The sequence below is a fragment of the Cryptotermes secundus genome, unplaced genomic scaffold (genome assembly GCF_002891405.2).
Source record: "Cryptotermes secundus unplaced genomic scaffold, Csec_1.0 scaffold2069, whole genome shotgun sequence".
Lineage (NCBI taxonomy): Eukaryota > Metazoa > Arthropoda > Insecta > Blattodea > Kalotermitidae > Cryptotermes > Cryptotermes secundus.
Genome location: NW_019734999.1, coordinates 203615 through 228337, shown reverse-complemented (window position 1 = coordinate 228337; position 24723 = coordinate 203615). Strand labels below are relative to the sequence as shown.

Here is a 24723-nt window from a genome sequence, read left to right as displayed (position 1 = left end):
AGGCCGTGAAGGCCCATAAGATTGTGAAATGTTGAGTTTCCCACATTTTCTAGACAGTCGGCTCATAGATGGCGGTAAGGTTGTCAGCCCTACACACCAGCCGCCCTTTACATCCCCAGGAATATTGCAGGTACTCATTTTTGTTAGAGGCTCAGTTGACCCCAGGGTCATAGTGCAGCTGGAAGGATTAGGTCAATTGAAAAAATCCAGTGACCTCATCGGGACTTGAAGCCATGATCTTCCAGCTTGTAGCATAGTGCCTCAACCAACTATGTTACCACATGCCCCATTACTCCGTAGTACCAGCTGAAGCAGCCTCTGTTAATGTTTCATCCCAGTCACACCATCCATGAAGAAGGTCCTTTAATGGCCACTTTCCTTACTCTTTTTCTCCTGAATTCCCTCTTATTGCCTGCAGGTTCTTCTGCCATTACTTCTCCTTCAGGTAACAGCCCTTCTAAGAGGGAGCCCCTCTTTTCATTTGCTCAGGGCTTCAGTACTGCCCCTCTCCTTAAATCCATTCCATGTCTTTACATGCCCGAAACCCTCATTCACCGTAGATGGTGTCTTGGTTGAGATTCAAGCCAACCACGTCCGAAACAGAATTTTAACTTTCATGTCTTAATCTTTTGTTTCTAATTTTAATCTTTATATATTTAATTTTAAATTTTATATCTAAGGATTTTCAGTTTTAAAATTTTGACCATAACTTAATTCATGTATTTATGCATATCAAGACACAATAATGATCCTTAATTGAAGAATTAGATGATAATTAATTGCGATTCATCAGCTCAAACTGGAGTATTGTATGCCTGATGACGACTCTGTATAAGGGTTGAAACATGTAACGTCTGTGAAAGCATAATAAAAGCAAATGTTGATACAGTAGTGTCTTTGTTTTTTAAATACAGAATATTACCGTATTTACGCATGTATAGGCCGCGTGCGTGTATAGGCCGCAGCACAATTTTCAGACAAATTATAGAAAAAGTAATTTTCTTGGAATATTATTTCAGGAGTATTACACCCTGTATTACTAATTATGAATATAATTTTTTTTAAATGAAGTGTGATTTCGAATATTTCGAATATAAGCCGCACCCCAGTTTTCCTCTTGAATTTTTGGCAAAAAAATGTGCAGCCTATACATGCATAAATAAGGTATTTTGTCGACAGCTACCTTACATACTTTTGTATATCTTACACATCCGAAATAGTTAAAAGGTTGCCGCTGCGTCAACCTGCTTGGTTACATTCTGTAGTAAGTTTTCTGTGCTCAATATTTTATGCATTTTTTTTTACACTTGTGATCTGATTCCAGGTAATATGTTGTTCCACATATTTCAGCTCAAAATATTACAAAGTTTTAATGTCACTTTTTAGGGTATTGAATATTCAGAGCTGAAGGAGGAAATCTTGAATGCTGCCAAGCATGGTGAAGATCTCCTTAAAAGTATCAGGCAACATCCAGCTACTGGTAATACCAATGGCTCGACATGTGCCACCAGGGAGGACCAACTGGCACTATATCGTGTGTGTCCATACAGATTGGGCAATGTCACAGCTGTGGAAAGGTTAGTACTCTTGTCGTCATGCGCTTTACAACACAGTAGTTAATATAGGTACCATCTTCTTTAACACTAATAAGGTCTGCACTTTCCCACATATTGTATTTATATGTTCTACATTATTTTCAGAATAAACAGCGATTTGTTTCCCTAAACAGCATTAACCATTTGTCTATGTTTTTTTATGAAATATGACACAATTTTTATATTTTGTTTAGGTGAACTTGATACTTCAGAGTGTTAATAAATTCTGTAGTTTTGCTGGAATTTTTACTAAAATTTTAACTTTTGTGAAAACCTTAATGATTATGAGTTCTGTTCTTTGATCTTAATTGAGTTAATAATGCTTTTCATCTGTATAAGTTGTTTAATTGACTGCCATGATTATTATGAGTGAGAAATGAAGAAGTCGTTACGGCCACATTTAGATGACGTCCTTGTATATGCCCATTAGATAAGGTAAATCTATCCCTTTAACAGGCCATGAAGGCTCATGGGGTTGTGAGACGTTGAGAGTTCCACAATGTCTAGACAATTGGCTCATAGATGGTAGCAAGGTTGTCAGCCTTACGTGCCAGCCACCCTTTACCCCCAGGAAGATTTCAGTTAGAGACTGAATGAACCCCAGGACCATAGTGCTGGCGGAAGGATTAGGTAAATTGAAAAAAAAAATCCAATGTCCTCATTGGGACTCAAACCTGCGACCTTCCGGCTTGTTGCATAGTGCCTCAACCAACTACACTACAACGTGGCCCTGTATGCCTATTAGAAATGAGGAAAATAATGTAGTCCTCAGCATAGCTATCCTACAGACAAGATGTTGGCTCACTTTTCAGACACAATGCGTCACTGCAGCTTGCCTTTCTTAACCCGCCATGCATCAAACAGTACATCATATGCCCTCTCATTCGGTATAGTGACTAGAGTGTGGGCCGGACAACTGAAGAATTATGGGTTGATTCCTGGCGGAGACAAAGAGAGATTTCTCTATCTGAGACAGCTCCAAGGCCCTGACAGGAGATTTTTACTATTTTTAGAATATGATGCTTTAGATTGTTACGAATGTATCAAATTGGTTGGCATAGCAGTAATGCTCTAGATTCGCATTCAGAAATTGCTCAGTTCAAATATTGCCCAGGACACCAACTATCCAGACTTGGGGTCTTCATGGTTTTCTTTAGTCCCTCAGGCAGTTGCCAGGATATTACCTTGATTAGGCCATGACTACTTCTTCCCAAATCCTTCTCAATTGTTCGTCTGTGATCCTGCCATCTGGTGCTGTACAGTCTAGCTGCCGACATAGCATCATCACCAGAAACAGAAATGGTAACCTGGTTTGTGAGGAATATTCTGCCTGTATCTTATGAAAATTGAGGCAGCAGGTTCCACAAAAACATCTGTACCCCTCTGCTGGTCTGCTGTGTTTCGTGTGCCAGAAGGCAGTAATCTTCATAGTTGCCATCATGAGAACCTCAAACCTCACATGCATTAATCTTTGTTTAGATGTGATTGCTTGGCCCAGAGGCTGAAACTCACATTATATTTAACTATTTTGTCTATTGTACTTTTGCCACAGGTGAAACAGATTTGCAGAGAGTTGTTGCTTGTTTTCACAGGCTTCTGGTTCAACTCGAAGAGACGGAGAGAACTTTTGATGATTACTGGTTTAGTCATTCAGCACGTTTACGACAGTGCCTAGAACTGAGAAGGTTTGAGCAAGACTTCAAAGAACTCCAGGTGAGGATGTAAGGCAAAATCGTTCAGGTTACCGTCACAGTAAAGCGCTAGCATCCTATCCCTTCCCTGGATTGTAGTTATATAAGCCCCAGTCATTGTTTGTAACGCATGTGTTGATATCCAGCCACTGCTTGAAAATGTATGCATTTACATCTGCCTACTGTTTGAGTTTGGTTCCTGTTTACAATTCTTATGAAGTCTGGACATTACTTAATACTCCCGTGTCAGTACCTCGACCGCCTCTGTGGTTTAGCGGTTAGAGTTCCTGGCTACAGATACAGAGGTCTCAGGTTCGTTTCCTGGTGCTACCAGATATTCTGAGAAGTAGTGGGTCTGGAAGGGGGTCCACTCAGCCTCATAAGGATAATTGAGGAGCTATTTCAAGAAAACACCCGCTCCGGTCTAGAAAACCGAGATTAACGGCCGTGGGTAACTGTTGCGCTGACCACGTGACACCCTCTATCTGCGAAAGTTGGCTCTAACTTTGCCAACAAGCGGCGGTTGCTCACTCGGTATAGTTTGCTTGCGGACTACAGGCCATGGAGTTTGTTTGTGCCAGTACCTCACAGTTGTTTGAGGGCTTTTCTCTATGTATAATTTTCAGTTTGAATGCAAGCTGCTTATTTAGCTCCAGTATTTTACAAGATAACTTAGTACGTATTCACATTAATGAGCTCCACCATGTGAACTGACATTCTTACAGCAGTGAATATTAAGATTATAGTTTTGTGGGGTGCCATGTAGTTTGGTAGCCAGGTTTTAACATTTCAGAGGAACGTTCTGCCCTCATCTCCAGGATACAAGACTCTGCCATGAAGATGGAATCAGCAGTTTCTCCAAAACACTGATACGATGATTTCTTAGTTTATGAGGTAGATGCTTTCCTGAAAAAAAAAAAATGGGTAGATTTGGAGTGCATGAATAAGAATCTGATTTTCAGAAAGAAACACTGTCAAGGAGGGTGTGTTATATATATAAATGAAGTCAGTTGAGAGAGCTACAGAAATTTATGCATGTAAAACATTTTGTTTAATTATTTTAATTCAAGTTTTATAACTTTGTTAAACATAAGGTAGAAACTAATATAATAAAGAGAGTTTTGTACATTTATTTTAGTCAGACATTGTTCTATGCCTTGTTCAACATCGTGATCAGATGAAGATGCGGTCTGTTTCACTGTCCTAAAGAAAGCTGCTCTGCCGCCTGATACATGTCGCATGATCACACTATTATTATTATTATTATTATTATTATTATTATTAGAGGGGGAGGGTTTCCCCATGCACCACGACTAATAATCTATTGTACGTCCCCCTTTGATATTCTACCAGTCGCCATACCCTACCAGTACTGGTGCGTACTATCAGCCCCGTTCAGCCAACGAGGTCAGCCCTCAGTACCCGATACTTCCACCATCTACCAGAGGCATTGGTAACTACTTGGGTGGGAAACATTTTGCCTAATTTTGCTCAGAGGTCTCCTAGAGACATGAGGATCTTTTACGTGCCGTAAATCTACGACACGGGACCCACAGCTTAAAGTCCCTTCCGAAGGACTTGTTCCCTGAATTTTTCCACCCTTAAAAATTCCACGACCTCTGCCAGGTTTGATAATCACACTATAGTGAGAACTAACATTTCATGAATTGAGTAGTGTATGAGTCCAGTCCTTGAGAGGAACCATGTTTTGTTTCAGAGTAATTTTGATTGCCACTTGAAGAGCGTTTGTGAGATGACAGAGGTTGGTGAGACTGTCGCAAGAGTCGACACGCTCATCAAAGAAGCTACCGCCCTCCAGAAGCTGTGCATGGTGAGTTCATTTATTCTGCTGAGATTCGTAAGACATATGATCGAATATTGTTATGCTGGAATTAGAACTGCCAGTTCAGGTCTCACCCCTAAGATTGGCTGTTCTGTCTGAGGTTCATCAGTGTGTTTCTCAAACTATCAGGACATGTTGGGATAGCATGACGCCGAACTGAAGGGCTTGTGGACACACTTGTCTTGTAGGGTTGGCCAGGAGTTGTGTCAGTGTACTGTCTGAAACAAAGGCAGTAACTATTTTGTTTTCCTCATCATTGTTTTGTTAGATTGTTAAATCAATGGAATGCTTGATCTTACTTACCTCAGCACAAGTGAACCACAAGTACCGTTCTTTGTCATATCAGTTATGCCTGAAAATCAACAGTGCTCTCATTTTTGCGCATTCTTCTGAAATGAGCATTCATAATAATTATGCAGTTTTTTTGTGCAATGCCAAATATCCCATATAGCTGTCTGAGCATTATCATGTAACTGAGAAACAGGCAGTTGTAGCATATATTCCCATCAGTTTCCCTGCTGTTTTATTAAAAATCTTGTTTAGTGCAACAGGACGCTACAGTACAATATTGTAACGTGTTTTAGTTTATGAGAATATCTGGACACACTGAAAGTCAGGTTATGTTTTATGTTATTTATAGCAATAATTTTCATAAATGATATTTAAAAACTAAAATTCTACAGCCATGTTCTTTCTTGTCATCTGTTAAGAGAGAGAGAGAGAGAGAGAGAAAGAGAACCAAACGTGGAAATTGAGACCTTTTTGTTAAGTTTGTTTGTATGAATGTTGCTAGCCAATATGATTCTGATGGATTACATAATTTGCATGCTACTGCACAAAGCAGAAAAATAGTTACCTGAAATTAATTGAAGCTTGAGGCTCAAAAATCAACATGAAATTAAAATCAAGATAGTTTTTCTGGATTTGATCTGAGAAATTTGAGAGATTTGCGAATGCCTACCATCTACCTGATTTTGTCACATAGTATATAACAGATATGTGAAAGATACATGTTCTGCCTTTCCCCCCAGAATCTTTTTGCCATAACCGTAAGAATTGCTCTGCTGAGGAGCAAACATTTTCCGCAAAATGTTGGATTCTCATGACTGAGTGAGGTAGCTTTAATATCGATACTGTCTTGTAGACTGATGTTGAGAGGGCGGAGGAGCTCATCTCAGTCGGACAGCAGCTGCTCCACAGTCGGCACTACTGTGCCCTCGATTGTGTCCAACCCAAATGCTCCGAGTTGCAACGGATGTGTCAGCTGTTGCCAGAACGTCTTGAAAGCCGCCTCAGTACACTGGGCAAATGCCGGGATCTTCAGGAGCGAATTGACAAGGTATCTGAGAGTGGGAATTCATTATGGACGCTACAGAAACCTTCTCATTCTGCTTGTCGTTTGCTTCTGCAGGATTAGTTGCTTCACTGACTCTTTGGCCATGTATACAGAGTCAGTTCATTCCTCCGAAACGTCACTGAACTACCGCCAGTTTACATTCCATAAGAAAGTACTCTTCATAATCGCACCATGAGAATGTCAGATCCAACAATTTTCTCTCTTTTTATACATTCTTGATTATGTGGGCTAATAGATGGAAATGGAAGGGTGACTGACAAAAAAGATAGATATCATAAACTAATTATATTTGCCACATGTTGTGCTTATTTTACTTGTCTAAGATCTGAGATTTTCACAGATTCATGGAGTGGACTTATGGATTATGACACTTTGTAATTTGGTAGGTGGGTTTGTTTGTTTATGTGTTGTTTACTGAATATGCTTCTGGTAACTGTGACTATATTCTCACATGATTGACTGACTGTTAATGGGAGTTTTGTATTGGATATTGGATTTATTCTTCATTTTGACGCACAACTTGTAATTACACTTAATTATAGCACAATAGCTAATTTCTACACTTTGAAAATCACTAGAGCACACCCTAAGTCTTTTCCAGCTCTCAATGTCTTCACTATTAGTTGCCTGGGAACGGCTCCTAACAATGGCTGTTCCTCTGCTTCTGTGCTCAAGTCCTCTCCCTTCTAACTGACCTGAGCTCTAAACTTTGTTCCACTTATAACCTCTCAGTACAGACCAACAGAAAACATATCTCTTCCATTGTTGTGTCTGCAGGGATGTGTTTACTGCACCGTTGAATAGCAATGGCCATGGCACGGACCACAGAAAACACCGTTTCCAACAGTTCCTCAGTTGTTGTGTGTTGATTTGTTGCCATGGGAACCTGTTTGTTTTGCAGTCATTATCTAGTAATGAGTACGCGCTACAGTGATATGATGAATTGCAAAGAATGCGGAAGGAAGCAGTGGTGGTCTTAACTTGAAGTAGTATCCTGGAATTTGCCTGGAAGGACTGGGGAATACAACAAGAAATTTCATTCAGGATAATCAGTATTTCAACCTGGGTTCAAATTGCACACCTCCTGTGTACAAGTCAGAAAGTGTACTGTTTGAGCAGACTAGCTCACTAGGTGGGTACCAACATTCTGGAGGGACCTGATGTCTGAGAGACTTCAGTATTACTGACCAGATGGCATAATGCCACTTTCCAGAGGACCAGAATATGAATAATCACGTGTCACAATCTTAATTTTAGCAAATAAGAATACTGTAGTAGCAGTAGTAGCCCTTATCAGGTTGGTTTAGTCATTACCCCTTGGAATTCAGTACTTCCCCCAATAATGAGTCACAGAATGTGGACAGTGCCAGAGCACGGAGTTCTAGGAAAATGCTAGGTTTGAAGGTTATGAATTCTATCTTATTTCAGGCAAACAGATGGTGCACACGAGGTATAGATTTGTTGGCGTCGCAGCACATCGAAAAGTGTTCAACTTCTCCTGACCTCGCTGAGCAGTCGCTGCTGGAAATTCAACAGTATGTGACGAGTGCTGAGGAGTTCAAACTGAGCAGTCCCAAGGAGTTCCGGTCCCTTTTCCAAGACTCAATCACTTCAGAAACTAAAGCACTTGTAACACAGGTTAGTGAAACTTTTGGAATGTCAGGTAAAGTTGTGCCTACAGTTAAATTAAGCTTTATACTACGAAGATGTATAGGGAAGTGAAGGTTTAGCTCTACACTTCTTTAAATTTTGAGCTATATAGAAGGGAGTGGCAAGCTTCAAGCCTGGGCTACTAAAGTCAATAAATCATTGCCAGTATTTCACAGGAATGTGCTGCCTTTTTGGGGGGCAGAAGTGTGAGAGGGGGGTTGAATATCGCTCTTCTACCTTGGAGGTGGAGGCACAGTGTTCCTCTGAAACTTTGGTACTGTATGGCATCATGTCCCAGAAGATGGTAGGTACATTTTCAACCATTTCCGACTCTGAACGCAAATTATGTAAGTTATTGAAAAAAGAGAAGTAGAAGAAGGAAAAGTAATGATAATAGTATTTATAGTGGTTGTAGTGATAGTGCTATTAATATGATAATAATAGTTTTAGCAGAAAGGAGTGATATTAGAATTGATAGAATTATATTGTAGCATCCTGTTGCACTTTTCACTTAGTGTCGATTAGTTTTTTTTTTTTACTGAGATTAACAGCCAGGAGGATTCATTGCGCTGACCACCCGACACCCTGTATCCAATAAAATTGGCACTAACTTCACTGACAAGCAGCGGTCACTCAGTCAGTATAGTTCACTTGCGGACTACAGGCCACAAAGTTTGTTTTATTTTTGTTTTTTTTTTTTCAATTAGTTTTTTACGTTCTTGCCCAGCACAACACACAACAGGAGAGAATACAACCCACCAACTCAAATGCATGCGCATCGAGGGGACTTATGTATTAACTACAGAAGCAGTTTCCTCATCCAATAATTTTAACACCCGATGATGACCACATTGGGCAAGACATGTAATGATGAACTTTTAAAAGGAATACCTTTTAAATAACTTTGACAGAACATAGTGTTGCACGTGAGACTCTAAAAAACTAATAGGAACTATTAGAATTGATGTAAAAGGTATAGGAAGAAAAGAGATAGACAGAGGTGAGAAAAGAAGAGGAACATAAACTAGAAAGAGGAGAGTAAGAGAACAACGAAAAGTAGCAAGGAGAGGAGCATGTAAAGGAGGATAAGATTATGAAGTAGGAGAAAAAGAAGATGTTGACAAGAAAATAACCCAGATCTGAAAGGATTATATAAAATGATACATAACCCCATCCTTAAAATGTCCTTACCCTCCGGCACTTTCTCTTTTAGTTGCATTATCCTCATTTTGCAGGTGCTACAGAGAATAGATGATGTGTCAATGATGTGTGAGAAACGAATGACAAATCTGAAACGTCTTACTCTGAAACTTCCCCGACCAGTCCAGACTGTGACGCCTGAACCTGCTGTTCCTCTCCAGCAGCCGCCATGTTGTGCTCCGGATCACGTGCACAATCATCACAGCAAAACAAGCAACAAGGTGTTCAGGAAGGCCAACACTTTGCCAAAGGTATTTGTGTATAAGCTTGCATCATAGTACACGTTCCTTGTTGGGCAGTTCTTTGTTATTCAGGTGATCAAGAAGTGCCCACACCAAACAGGTTGGTCTGGCCACAACACTCCAGACTTGTATCTGAGAGGGGCTTGATCTGAATCTTACCCAAGACACCAGCTGTTCTTAGGTTTTTGATATTTTTCCTCAGTTTAATAGAGAAAATTCCAGGATAGTAACTTGGTTAGGTCATGACTTCTTCCTTCCGAATCTATAACATCCCGTCCATTCGTGTCTTTGTCTTTATGTACTGTTTCTCTGAGATCCATTTTTATGTTATCTAGTCACCAGTCTTATGCTTCCCAAAGGATGTAACAGTCATCTTTCTTCTTCAAGCATTAGGCAGTTTAATTTCGCCATCTTTTCCTAGCTGGCACAGTTATCATCATGTAATTTTCTCCATTCTTTACTTACTTAATTTCTCTTGGATCTTTTTTTTTTTTTATTTCATACACTGTATACAGAATGTCCAAGGAAGAAATGTCAATATTCTGTGGGGTCACAGTATCGGTCATTCTAACCAAAAATGTGTATATGTACATGTGTCCTATTCCGAACGGTTCTGAGATAGAGCTGTTTCACTGTACAGTTCCAAAACTGTTTATAGGAAAGATATTACATACTGTTTCTGATACCAGTATTTATTGTTCACGTGACAAAGTTGGTAAGTTTACCGAGTGTAAAACATTTTAGGAAATTCCACTGTAAACTTTGCAGTTCCTGTTAGAACATGACATGTTGCTCGTCTGTATATTGTACTGTTCTCAGAAACTGTTCGGAATAGGACACATGTACATATACATATTTTTTGCTTAGAATGACTGATACTATGACCTCCAAGAATATTGACCTTTCCTCATGGGGCATTCTGTATAAGAAAAGTAATTTGACACGGTGAATTTACCATCTTGATATCTTCATTTTCCCCACTACTCTGCCCTCTGAATCAGGCCCTGTCAACACTTTCCCTTTTTCCCATCCTCTCTGGTCTTGGAAAATGATATTTTAAAAGGCCAGCATTCTTTACTCCAGTCTTACTCCTGTTCTTCCCCACAAACCCTGGTCCAGTTCTCTGTTACCATTTCATTCATTCTCAACATACTTTTCTACCCTGAAGATGGTGGCAGCTGGTTCCTCTGAGACAGTGAGGATGTTCTGCCAAACTACATTTCATCATATCTCAGAAGACAGTGATCTTCATAGGCCACAACAACTTCCTTCTTTCATCCCTGTCATTCATCATTTATTTCCCAATCGGTAAAGCGCCATAAAATAAACACTACTTTGTTTTCTCTTGTAGATTGAAGTCCCGTCAGATATGTGGAATGCTCAAGCTATCAAGACAGATACATGTGATACAGCAGCATCATCTCCAGACAGTGAGACATCTACCCAGGACCTGGAGGTGTTAAAAACTAAACGTGGCCATGTCCTGGCAGAATTACTCGAGACAGAGAGGGTCTATGTCAGTGAGTTGGGCTCTTTGATTAAGGTCAGCATAAATATTGGGAAACAGAAGTGAATAAAACACACTGTAATGATCGTTCACCTATAAAATGTAGTGAAAATTACAGAAAACGTAGGATTACAGTGGTACAATACATAAACTACATATACACTTTTAACATTTGATTTTGAGCACCTAGAAATTTAATTTAATTTATAATATTTAACTTGTAATTAAATTATAGTAAGTCAGACCACAGTGTGTGTGCCACTGGAGGGGGTAACATAGTGTAGGGAGCTGTTGGTTGGAATGATGCACAGTGCAGCCCCTGCTGCTGCTGAGAAAGCCCAGCAGGAGCCCTAAAAACAACAATTACTTATGGGCCCTGGTGATGCTGTGATAGGGCCAGCAAGTTGATGATGGACGTCAACATTGCCAGATCTGAGTTTCTAACAAGAATGACTGTGAAGAGTAGAATAATCTGGGTTGTAACACTGTGTAGTTAGGTAGATGCCCTGCTTACAAGCTGCTTCTTGCTTGAATAACTCTAAAACTCTGAAGATAGAAGCAGTATGTTTTCCTGAAACATCAGTGAACTACCAGACTACACTGCTTTACAACCCAGATGGTAGTATTGTTTTATCTCAGTAATACATTTAAAATGACACAAAGACGTTGATGCTCTAAAGTAGTGTTTCTTTGATGAACAGGGTTATAAGTGCGAACTTCAATCAAGTGAAATGCAGTCCTTGATCCCTCCGGCGCTGGTCGGCAAGGCAGATGTGCTGTTTGGAAATTTGGAAGAGATATTCAATTTCCACAGCAAAGTTTTTCTGCGGGATTTGGAAAACTGCATCTCCAACACAGAGCTGGTGGCCCTCTGCTTCACTCAAAGGGTACGGGGTTTCGGATGGCTATGAGGATAATGCTCTTGTCCTTTATTTTATCACCTTACAATATCAGCATGCCAATCTGAGACCGTGTTTTCAAATATATATATATGTGTGTCTGTATCTTATCTGTCTCATAATAATCTTCTGTTTGTCTGATCTTGTATGGAGTTTGTGGCCATTAATTCCAAGTTGCTAGTAATACAAACCTAGTGGCACTAAACATGGTCAACTCGGCATCACTCCTACTTCCTGTGTGGGAGTTAATATTTTTTTAAGTTCAGCCCAGAGACCTATTGTGAGATCTTACATGATTTTCCTGTCTATCCATACAGGTGACAGAATATACCTACCTACCTACCTACCTACCCACCCACCCACCTACCTACCCACCCACCTACCTACCTACCTACCTACCACTTGGCGCTACAGCCCTGGGTGAGCCTTGGCGTCCTCTACAACCAGTCTCCACTGTTCTCTATTCCTCATCTTCTCTATCCATCCTTTCAACTTCATCTTCTTCAGGTCATTCTCAACATCGTCTGGCCGTCTCACCCTGGGTCTTCCTTTCCTTCTTTTGGAACATAGCCTTCCTTTTAACATTCTCTTCCGTTCTTTTGACATGTCCCAACCATCTTATTCTCTGTGACTTGTTAAATCTTAACTATATCTTCTCCTCTCAGTAATGTATTTATCTCTTCATTGTATCTTATCGTCCATATATTATTTTCCATCACTGGTCCAAATATTTTGCATATTATTTTTGTCTCGAACATTCTCAGTGCATTCTTCTGTTACTGTTAAGGTCCATGTTTCTGCCCCATATGTAGCAACAGGTCTTATTAATGTTTTGTATACTTGTAGCTTAGCTGCTCTCGATAATATTTTACCTTTAAGTGTACTGAGATTTGCAAAGTAGGTCCTGTTTCCAGCTTGTATCATTTCTGTTCCAATTATTCATCATATTTTCTAAATATTTAAAATTACTCACTGGCCAGGATATAGCAGGATTTATATATCTCTTGACGTTTGAGGTATGGCCACTGATATTGTACTAACCCGTAAGAGACCTCCAGTGTTTTTCATTTCAAGTCAGCTGCCGCAAATTTCTCTTAGAAACAAATTGTGTTTAAAGGTTTAGTTCATATTTTATTAATTTATTTTTATGAAATAATTAACTTCTGTTGCTCCATAGCCAGTTCTAATGAGTTTCCTAATGCTACTGCTGCTACACATACGTGTGCGGAATGATAAATTGGCTGCACCGCAGCAGCTTGCTATTCCTTCTCACCGGGCGTCAAGAGATATGAATCCTAATGTAGTATATTAAATTATGATGGGCCCATTTGCTTTCACATCATTTTCAATTCATCACTCACCGTCATCCAGTCATTCAGTATTTTGTTGCTGAGAGCATTGCTAAATACAATAAATAAATAAATTCATGGGTTCAGTCATGTGCATATATTTGATTTGTTTTAGAGAGACGCATTCCTGCGTCTGTATAGCTATTATTGTCAGAACAGTCCCCGTTCTGAACGTCTCAGGGAAACTGTCGGAGAGAAGAATATGTTCTTCCAGGCATGCCAACTTAAGCTTGGTCATAAACTTCCACTAGCAGCTTATCTTCTGAAGCCAGTGCAGAGGCTAACGAAGTATCAACTTCTGCTCAAGGTAACGTGACTGATTAGCGCTTTTATATGATGCTTCTGCTGTCAGCCTTCATATCATGTCTACATGACTGTCATTGTGTTTTTCATTTTCTGTGATGACGATAATCACACGCAAGATTTTGACTGATTTACGTGTGTTCAGCACCCCTGAATATGAAAGGGGGTTCTTGATTGCCATCTGCCTGTATGGCTGTATGTTTCGTTGGTTCCTGTACAACATGGTGGAGTTTATTCATATTCGATATTTAAGAGTTTATACACCGTAGGTTGGTGCACAGTGAATATGAAAAATTAGCTCCAAAAATAGGGGAACTTCAGATGGACCCCAAAAATCAAAATTACGATTTTCTTGAAAGTGGTTCTAACAATCTTGATTATATTTCATTATTTTATGGAAACCATCTCTTAAAATAAGCATGTGCAGTATCTTAAGGGATAGTATAAGAGATTAACCTTGCCGCCATCTGTGAGCCGATTGGCTAGAAAATGTGGGAACCTCAACATCTCACAACCCTATGGGCCTCCGTGGCCTGTTACAGGGATACCTTTACTTTACTTTACTTAATTTATAGAATAAAAGATTATTAACACTGTACAATGTGATTGATAAATGTTTTTCTTTTCTTTTTTCTTTTTTAAATCTTTCATCCTTTACATGTTTCGGTCAGAGTGACCATCTTCAGAAGGTCATTATCAATACATACAGAAACTATATTACAATATCATTGGTCATTATGCGTACATACAGACTACTATTGCAATGTCATGAACATAAAATAACAATTACAGCAATGTGCATGAATTTATTAAAATATTTGTAAATTATTAAAATTAGTCTATTTACAAGAATGGTTTAAAAACTTTGTTATAATCTAGAACCAATTTAGTTCATTTAAGCCATTTATGAATCCTAATTCTTTTGTTTTAGTTAAGCAATTTTATTAAAAATATTAAAATAAAAATTCACACATGAAACTGTGTAAGCCATGTACTTCTTTTGGCTTGTTTTGGACTTTATCCATCGTCTGGTATGTAAAAGGCAAAAGACCATGACGTTTCGGAGACTGGATCTGTCTCCGTCTTAAGGTGGGTAGGACCAGTGATTGAAACTAGCTCTTTCTAATGGGCCCAACTGAGTAGGTTTATCCTTTCCCTACCCGCCTGAAGACAGAGACAGATCAAGTCTCCAAAATGTCGTGGTCTTTTGCTTTTTACGTACCAGACGATGGATGAAGTCCAAAACAAGCCAAAAGAAGTACTCTATACACCATCGTCAGAATCCTTTCAAGTCTATCTGTGTAAGTCATGTTATCCTGTATTCTAACACATGTACTCACTGCAGGATTTGCTGCGGTACACTGACGACAAGAAGTGCCGCAAAGAGCTACAAGAGGCTCTAGACTGTATGCTCATAGTGCTCAAATGTGTGAATGACAGCATGCACCAGATTGCTATCACGGGTTTCTGGGTGAGTTGCTCCTTCACTGGAGAGTAGGTCAGTAATACTAGTGACTCCGACTCTGTAGTACTGAATGGTAGGATTGCTAGTGAATAATGAATTGGGATGAATGTGGAAGGAATTGGTTGTGTCCTAAATTTTGTAACTATCCTGCCATATCTGCAGAAACTAAAGAAAATGACAAAAAACTGTAGTCACAGTAATTGATCTTTGGGATGAGATTTGAACTCATGACCCCCAAGAACAAGAAGCAGGAGTGCTAATCACTCAGTGTGGTGTTCAGTGTGCAGATTCATCAGAGGTTTGAACCTGTATTAAACAAAATCACCAACATAACTGCAACCTTGGTTTATATTTCTGTCTCTTTGTGACAGCTCATTTATGTGCCTAAAGAAATTTTTGCACAGTCTGCTGACTACCTGAATTAGATGCATGGAGATTTCTTGTGATTAAATATATTCTGAAAAAATGATCCATAAATATTGATAAGCGCTTTTAACGTAATCTGCGAACAGAATAATTTTGACATTAAGTAGTCTGTATTCTGTTTTTACTTGAAGGGGAATAACTCTCAGTTGACCCAAGATCTCAGACCACACACTGGGCCCACTGTGCACCCCTGATCTTGCTGGGGCCCTCCAAAGGGCCTTGCCCCCAGTTCTAGAGCCAGAGACATCGTCATTGAGGCTCACCTGTTGTGTATCATCTCCAACCATGCAGAGCTGAAGGTCTTTGTTCCATGCCTGGCTAGTTCACTTATAGTTATTATTGAACTGAAACTATCATTCTGTAATTATACCACTTAATTGATTTATTTCTATACAAATTTTCTCTGAAGCTGGTATGTTTAAATACATAACCTTTATCGCTCTGTATGAAATTCAAATAGGTCTTGATCAATACATGGATTGTTTGTGGTTCTTGTAATAAACGGTGATTATTTTCCTAAATAGCATCAACCGATTGGTTTTTATGTTGAAGGCACAGTGTGTTTTCTGTTCAGTGCAAGCTATATTTTGAATGTTACATTAAGTCCATGCTTCAGTGGGTTTATATAATAATATTTGCCATCTGTAGGGTGAGTTGTCTGACCAGGGAGAGCTGTTGATGCAAGGTTCATTCTCGGTGTGGACAGACAGTAAGAAGGACCGTCTTCGAGAGCTAAGACTTAAACCCATGCAAAGGCACATCTTCTTATACCAGAAAGCTATGCTATTTTGCAAGAAGGCTGCAAAAGAAGTACATAACAAAGACACGTACCACTTCAAACGGTACCTTAAAGTAAGTTCTGCAACTTGATGTGTCTATTTCGAGGCTTGTAAGTTAATTTAACCTTTTTAACTCTGCTCTGTGATGGGTAGGACTTCTTAACCATTTCCCAGTCTTATATCCAGTTTTACTCCTCAGAAATACAGTTTTTAATGAAATATTTCAGAATAATAATCTTAGTGTAGAATTAAAATAATTCTTATTTATTAATGAAACATGTTACAGAAATTGTTTAAAGTGTCAACCTATGACTTGAAAGCGCATCTGAGCACAGTATTGCCAACCGCTTCGGTAATATGCCATGCTTAAATATCCATTCCTCCTGAATCACTCCGTATGTATAAGAAAATACTAGAGAACAAAATAACTTATCAAGTTTATGTCATTTATGAGAACTTTCTTTTATCAGATGTCACAGATTGGTCTCACAGAGTCGGTGAAAGGAGATCCTCGCAAGTTTGAGGTCTGGTTACAAGGTCGGCAAGAAGTACACACAATTCAGGCCCTGACAGTGCAGCAGAAAGATGCGTGGGTATGCGAAATCAAGCGTGTGCTGTTGGAGCAACTCACCGAACTCAAAGGGGAGAAAATTAGGCAGTACTCCCTGGCAGGCACCGGGAAACCAATTCATAGGTAAGTGTCATTTCATCCATAAATGTGTTCACACTGGTCAGATTGGTGTTGCAAAATGAGAACCAGAGAGAGCTGAAAAATCAAGTCCCAGTCACTGGAACCACTGTGGCTGCATTTTTCAGTCACTGTAGCCACTGTGGCTGCATTTTTCAGTCACTGGACCCACAATGGCTGAATTTTACAGTCACTGGAGCTAAAGTAGCTGCATATTTTAGTCACTGGAGTCACAGTGGCTGCATTGTTTAAATCACTTGGACCACTGTGGCTGCATTTTCAGTCACTGGAGCCACTGTGGCTGCATATTTTAGTCACGACCCACAATGGCTGCATTGTCCAGTCACTGGAGCCACAGTGGCTGCATTTTCTAGTCACTGCAGTCACAGTGGCTGAATTTTCCAGTTAGAAGAGTCACAGTGACTGCATTTTTCAGTCACTGGAGCTGCAGTGACTCAAATCACTGGAACTGCAATGACTGCTCCTGCGGGACATTAGAGTCACAGTGACTGCACTTGAGAATGACTGAAATGTTGTCGTGTTGGCAGTATGAACACCTTGTTACTTGATATTGTCATTGTTCCTCCTTTTTCCTAGGCCTCTCCGTCAGACCAGTTCATGGGAGAGTCATACAGGCATTCCAAACAACATGACTGCCTTCAATGCAGATACTGTTGCAAGACATCCATCGCATCCTCCACCCCAGCACACAGTATCAGAAAATGGTGAGGAGGAGGGCGAAAGTGGAGCATGGAGTTCAGATTACAGCAACAGTGAGGATGAGGACACCTATACCGAGCAGAGTGAGGTAAATTAATTGCTGTCCGGGAGGGCTGAGAAAATTACCTCAAGTGGTAGTGCATCTGCCTGACATTTTGGAAGTGCATGGTTTGAATCTGATCCAAGGCACTCACTATCCTGATTTCAGTTTTCATGGTTTTCTGCAGTCCATCTCTAGGCAGATGCTAGGATAGTAGTTTAAACTAGACCATATATGCTTCCTTCCACATCTTTCCCAATTCATTATTAATATCATTCAGCTGTTTGACAGTATATTTTCTGAGTTACTGACATCATTAAATAAATATAAATAATTATAATTTTCATTGAAAAAATATGTAATTAAAAGAATTTTAATACTGTTCATTTTAGCTATTTGCAGATCTTTTTGTCTTTCTGTATGCATAAAATTGAAGTGTAAAGGCGCGTCCACATTACTCGTGCTTTTGCTCATGAGTAATGTGGACGATATGACAAGTCACGAGACAAGCAAATTTTAAATTTTTAATGTAAAACCTATAGCCAATAAATTAAAATACGACTACAGCCTATACACATTACGAGTAAATATACGGATCCTCACGCGCCGAAGCCTGGCGAGCAACTGAAGTAGTGTGGACGAAGATTTACGAGCACAAGTAAAAGCCAGACAAGTCTCCTGACAAGCACAAGCCTGGCAAGCACGAGCACGAGTAATGTGGACGCGCCTTAACAGTGGAATGACCTTGAGTGTTGCTTCCTGGGAGTTTCCTATAAGCGGCAGGGCTTGCCAGTTGCTGGTACTGTAGCCACGTTCTAAACCAAAAGGGTGATAACACATGGCGTTCCAAAGGTTTAGTGTTGACTTTACAAGTAATGCATTTGTATGTAAGATATAAAGCTTTTACGGCTAATATGTGTGCCGAAATATTCTTGGGTCATCAGTCGTGTCAGTGTTGAGTTAAAAAGCAATGTGGTCATTAACCCTGTTGATGGAGGCAAAATGGATATCTGAAATGCCTATTTTTAACTCACCACTGCCACAGTTCATCATTTGAGAAGATTTCAGCAAATTAATTCACATATTACTGTAAACCAATGGCTGAAGAATTTTTTCCTTGTCACAAGAGGGCATATTTTTTGTTTGGGGTTTGATTATTATGTATATTTGTCTTAAACAGATTTAATTATTTTCTAGTCTTCAGTAAAAGAATTAAATTTAAAAAATTTTAAGAATCCCCTTCTTTCTTAAAATCTACTGTAAGGGGGGCACATGGTAGCGTAGTTGTTTGAGACACTATGCTACAAGTCGGAAGGTCGTGGGTTCAAGTCCTGTTGAGGTCATTGGACTTTTTTTCAGTTGACATAATCCTTTTGGCTGCACTTTGGCCCCGGGGTTTACTGAACCTCTAACAGAAATGAGTACCAGGAATTAATTAAATAATTTTCCTGGGGAGTAAAGGGCGGCGGGTGCGTAGGGCTGACAACCTTATCGCCATCTTTGAGCTGATTGTCTAGATAATGTGGGACCCTCAACGTCTCACAACCCTGTGGGCCTTCACGGCCTGTTACAGGGATATCTTTACTTTACTTTACTTTACTTTACTTTCATGTATTTTAAATTAATATCTTGTCTGGCAACCAGTGTCAAAGGTTTTCCAGTGCGCGTCTCACCTGCTGAGTGTGCGCGTGTTGCAGGCTGGAGGTCGCTTCACAGCACTTGCTGATTACTGTGCCGTGGGGCATAGTGAAGTCTCTATGCACGAGGGGGATGCAGTTGAGCTTGTGAAGGTGGGTTGTGCTGGATGGTGGTATATCAAAGTTATTGGTAAGTAAATTCACATTTCAGTTTCAAGATCCATGAACAAGCAATAAGTAAGACAGATTTACTCACAACGTAACAAACTGATGTAATCCCTTTTGTTTATTCGTTCTCAAAACTACAACAATCACAGAAAAAGTTTAATGGGCTTGAAATGTGTGTCGTTTTCCTCTGAAACTCTTGTTTAAAATGTTTTTCACTTCCATAAATATTTTAGAGTTCATGTGCACAGAAACACTGGCAGGTTGTAATGTAAAGTGTCTGTTAATGGCCGTACCATAGCTCAGGCAGTTAGTCACCGACACAGTAGATCATTGAAGGCCGCGGTGTGAGGGCCGGATTTTATGGCCCACCCCTTACACACCTACATATACACGTAGCCACCGGCTTCCTACTGTGGTGACCCAGGTTTGATCTCAGGTAAAAGTTATGTGGAATTTGTGATGGACAAAGTGGCACTGGGGCAGGATTCCTCCGAGTACTTCAGTTTCTCCTGTCAATTCTCATTCCACACCGACTGCTCCACACTCGTCTATCATCTGGGGCTGGTACAATAGGCTGATTAGTGACAGATGCACCAAGCGCACTCGTCTCACCCCACCCACCGAAACTAAAAGTAAAAGAATATCTGTTATTGTTGCTTAAAACTGGAATGTGTTGAAAGATTTAAGTAGAACCCTGTAATAAGAAATTTCATGAAAATGTGTTGAATAGCCACTGACTTGTTACAGAGAGACAGACATGGCCTAACTAACAGTCAAATTTTGTCAACTTTCTGTTGTGAATGCACAAAAATTATTTAGAAGGTCGTTGTCTTCCTGGAAGTGGTGCCATGTAACCTGATATATAGTTACCAATGTGTTGGAAGAACCTGCTACTTCCATCTCCATGTAGAAGATTAAGATGGGCATGTAAAATTGGTGTGGATGTAAGGAAACGGACATCATCTAGGGCTGGTACAATAGGCCAGAAGTGGCCGCAGTACACGGGACTTAGTCCCACCCCACTAGCAATTAAAAAAAGAAAGAAAGAAAGAAAGAAAGAAAGAAAGAAAGAAAGAAACAGACAACTGGGACCACGGCCCTGAGTTGACCAATAGGAGTATGGGAACATTGTTGAGTATAAAGCATGGGTGCTAATCCTCACACCAAAGCATTCATTGTGTAAATTTCTGTTTTCACTGTGTGTTCATGCATATTCTACTTCCGGTTTATTTCAGGTTCAAATTTAGAGGGCTGGGTGCCTTCTGCATACCTGGAACCATTTGGTAGGAGATCTCTCCGCAGCTCACAGTCGGTCAGCAGCCAAGATGGTGGCAAGTCCAGTGTTGCATTACCTTTGGCGTGAAAGCAACACCCATTCCTCGATACCCGAAGAGCGGTTGTCTCTGTTGTGATGATTGAGTTTCTGGATCCTTTAGAATTGAGCCATCCCTGTGTGATTTGTTCAGATTGTCTAATGCTGGCATTGGCTTGTAAGATTGCTAGCGATATTGTGAACCTTGCTGAGTACAAGTATTTGTGATAAAGATGTTGTGATTTTGTTATGAACTTATGGTTGTTATAAATCTGTGTGTAATAAAATTAAATAAAATTGAAATTTACTGAAAAAATTACAGGGCAAAGGAACAAAAAAATCAGATGCCCTTTGTATTTATCAGTTTTGAGATTACTGTCTTTTGGGAACGATGCCATATTTTCTGGTAGAAAGTACTAATGGTCCATAGTAATCTGTGCCTCCATCTTCAGGGTAGATGAATACACTGTGCAGAAAAATGAGAGTTACAGGTATAGGAAAAGGAGAAAAGGAACTTGGGCTGTGAGTGGGTGAGTGTGAGACAGTGATCCATAAAAGGCTATCCTTTCACATGTTAGGTACCCCCCTTTTAGGATGAAGTCTGCATCTAATCCCAGTATCATGTTACTGTGATGTACTAGCCCACCCATAGTCCTGGTATCATGGTACCATCACCTGTTTGCCTGGTACAGTAGTACCACAAACTATTTTTATGCTAGGAGCACCAGTTCTTTTCCCCATTACATATATCTTCTGGAGATAGAGACAACATGGTTCTCCAAAATGTTGGTACCCTTGTACAAGACTACATGAAGTCACATTCCAGAAGACAGTAATCCTCATAATGACCACCATGAGACTCACAGTCTCAAATCATTTTCTCATGTTTGTTGTGAATAAAGAAAATGTATGTATTATTCTCATAGATATTGTGCTTAATTTATAATTTTATTTATATTTAAATGTTACAAAATAAATTAATTTGCTTACTCCAAAACCTAGTGCTACAGGTTATTCAGTAATCACAGGGCTGTTTAATCAGAATTTATTTATACCCAAAATGGAGACTTTCAAGTCCGTGGTGAAAGGAATAAAATATTAAACACTGAAAATTGAATATATTGCATTATAGTACAGTGTGTTAATAAATGTATGAATTATATGCAGCAGAAAACCAGCTTCTAAGTATCAGAGATGAGAGAGTGGGAGATTTGCAAGGGCTTGTCTCACTGTCCAGGAAAGGTTTTAGAGAGAAAGAAAGATGACTTTGTAAGAGGAAGGCCTTCTAGGGAAACTGTAATGCCGATATTCTGGTCAATTAAGGAGCTTTTCTCTTAAAAGATATCTGGAATCTGAGGGGGTCTGTGGACTGTCTTCATATTGTTATAACTACAACACTGATTGATTTGAACTGATCTTAAATGCCTTTATTATTCATAATTCTCAGTATATTTAACAAATCAATCCAGAGCTTAACAGTTAAAAATAAACTAACTTAACCATTCCCATTATCTCTTAAAGAGTAATACATAAGCACATATTTTTGTTTCATCTCATTTATGATAAATTCCACAAACAGCTCCAAGCTTTTGCTATTTTGTGTTGTTCCTGGAATATACCATTATCATACACTGAGTTAATATTGCTTTATTTGAACGTTAGTATTCAATTTAAATTTGTAAAATGGTGATGATTCTGGGATAGAGAAATGCTAACCTAAATGTTCATGATTCCATTTCCTTCAATAAAGATATACCTCTATGACTTGATCTGCTATTAGGATTACTGAGGCCACAGAAAGAAGTCCCATAGTTTGTCCCCCTTCACACTACTCTCAAGCTGTTATGCTTCTGCCTTCAGTATACTTCCCTATATTCCCTGCCAGTCAGGAAGTTATTGTATGAAAGTTAGCAGAGGTAACCTTTGCTTATGACAAGCACTTTGTCCTGATTGATATATACCACAGGCAGCTGTAGGGGAACCTAAAAGTAAACATAAAAGTTAGACAGGTTATGTGCACTTCCAGAGAACTCCTTGGCCTCAGTGTAGTATCATCTCCTAAACAATAAATGTAATGTCTTGATTTGGAGGTTTGTAACCTGATATTGATGTCTCCATCACAATAGTTCCATTGGCTTTACTGCCATAACTCTGTTACTGAGACATACTTGTGAAACTGTTATCTAAGGTAATTCCAGTGAGATAGGACTGACTGTGAGATGTATTCCGATCCTTATCATCTCAAGTTCAGAGCTGTCTTATAGTCATGCACTGCTCTACTAAGCAGGGTTTTCAACATCAGCAATTATATCGGTGATGCAGTATTTTAGTTTATAATACATTTATACAATTTTACATTTGTTACTGGATTCTTAGTGTTCCAGATATAATTTTATCTATTTTCTGTGATGTTAATAATGCCAAGTTATTGTTGTTGCAGTTGTAATAGTTTTGTTGTCAAATGTTTGTTACTTTGGGATCAAGTTCATACTTTACCTCACGTTGTTTCATGTTGCAATGAAAGTTTTGTTGTTCACATCACATGTTCTTAAATTGTGGTGTTAAATACATAGGCAGGAAATACAGAGCCAGTTCTAAGATACTGCCTTTGTGTTAATTTTAAATATGTTTTTGGAAATACACAGTTTTTTCATTTTGTATTCTATTTAAAAATTACTGCTTTCCCATATTAGACTGGATAGTTGAATGAAACTTTCAAGAAGTATAGAAGGAAAAACCAGAAGTAAGAGAATAAGAAAACAGTTGAAGAGAAATTAAAGATAGATACATCAGAAGATAAACTAATAAATAACAGAATGGGATGGCATAGGCATGTTTTAAAAATGACCCAGAAAAAAAAAATCAGAATAAGATGAAACTAAAAGGAAAAATCATGAGACCAGGATGGAAACAGCAGGTTAGGAAAGGTTCATGCAGAAGGAAGGAACAATATGGGAGGTACTAAAGAGGGGACCTTTAGAAAGAGAAATATGTGGAGAGGTTTGTTAGGTGATACACATAAGAGTGGAAATGTTGAAGGAAGAAGAAGAATAAGATTATTGTCAATTGGGATGTGATTCAGTGTAGTCTGGTGGATATTTTCTGAGGTTTCAAGAAACCTGCTTTCTTCATCTTCAGGGTAGAAAAGTAAGCCGTGCCATAGAATATGGACTGTATACAGGAAATGGGGTACAAGGATTGAGGTTAAGAGTGAAACAATGGCAGCACAGCAAAACAATGTGCTTCTGCTAAACATCATGTCTCAGAAGACCGTAATCTTCATAGAAACTGTCATGAGAACCTAGAATCTCTGAAGAGTAAGATTTGTGATCTGCGTTAACAGCTTCTTCTGACCCCTCTGGCAAAGTCAGAATTCTGTTTATGTGGGACCACCAGCTTCCCATGATGATTCAGAGTCCATATTACACCACAGATCTGCACCTAAAAGCAGTATTAGTCTCTAAATAAGTGGAATTCTGTTCTCATAAGTAGACTCCTTCTTCAGCTCAGGTGTGCACAAACTTAAAATGCAAGATTTGATGTTGGTATGACCATGGCTATGAAGGTTACTGTACTGATAAATGTGAAGGAACCTGCTCCTTCCATCTTAAGGGTTGAAGAGTTGTAATGCTGTGGAGGACAACTACACAGCATCACATCCCCAAAGATAGTAATCTTCAGAGAGAATGTGTTACTTTTTTCATGTATCAAAGATAAGCTTGTAGTCCTGTTCACTTTCATTCAATTTTTGAGGTCTACCAATGTCTCTTCTTCTATATGGGTGTTAGTTTACAATTAATTTCATTAATCTTTCATTTGAGATCCATTCTGGTTGTTCTTCTCTATGAGTTG

The 24723-nt window shown here is 39.3% G+C and overlaps 1 protein-coding gene across 3 annotated transcripts in view; it reads left to right on the top strand.

Annotated features, from left to right (window-relative positions):
* LOC111869211 (guanine nucleotide exchange factor DBS) overlaps positions 1–23741 on the top strand; it is a 41981-nt gene extending 18240 nt beyond the window's left edge. For all 3 annotated transcript variants that reach the window (XM_023860530.2, XM_023860532.2, XM_023860531.2), the window contains exons 8-22: positions 1387–1577; positions 3188–3308; positions 5004–5117; positions 6274–6468; positions 7915–8124; positions 9372–9587; positions 10930–11121; positions 11787–11972; positions 13449–13640; positions 14982–15107; positions 16176–16379; positions 16777–17000; positions 17592–17802; positions 19452–19581; positions 20795–23741. In XM_023860530.2, coding sequence (XP_023716298.1) covers positions 1387–1577; positions 3188–3308; positions 5004–5117; positions 6274–6468; positions 7915–8124; positions 9372–9587; positions 10930–11121; positions 11787–11972; positions 13449–13640; positions 14982–15107; positions 16176–16379; positions 16777–17000; positions 17592–17802; positions 19452–19581; positions 20795–20922 — 2640 coding nt within the window. In that variant the 3' untranslated portion in view covers positions 20923–23741. The remainder of the gene's footprint in view (positions 1–1386; positions 1578–3187; positions 3309–5003; positions 5118–6273; positions 6469–7914; positions 8125–9371; positions 9588–10929; positions 11122–11786; positions 11973–13448; positions 13641–14981; positions 15108–16175; positions 16380–16776; positions 17001–17591; positions 17803–19451; positions 19582–20794) is intronic.
* The last annotated feature ends 982 nt before the right edge of the window (positions 23742–24723 follow it).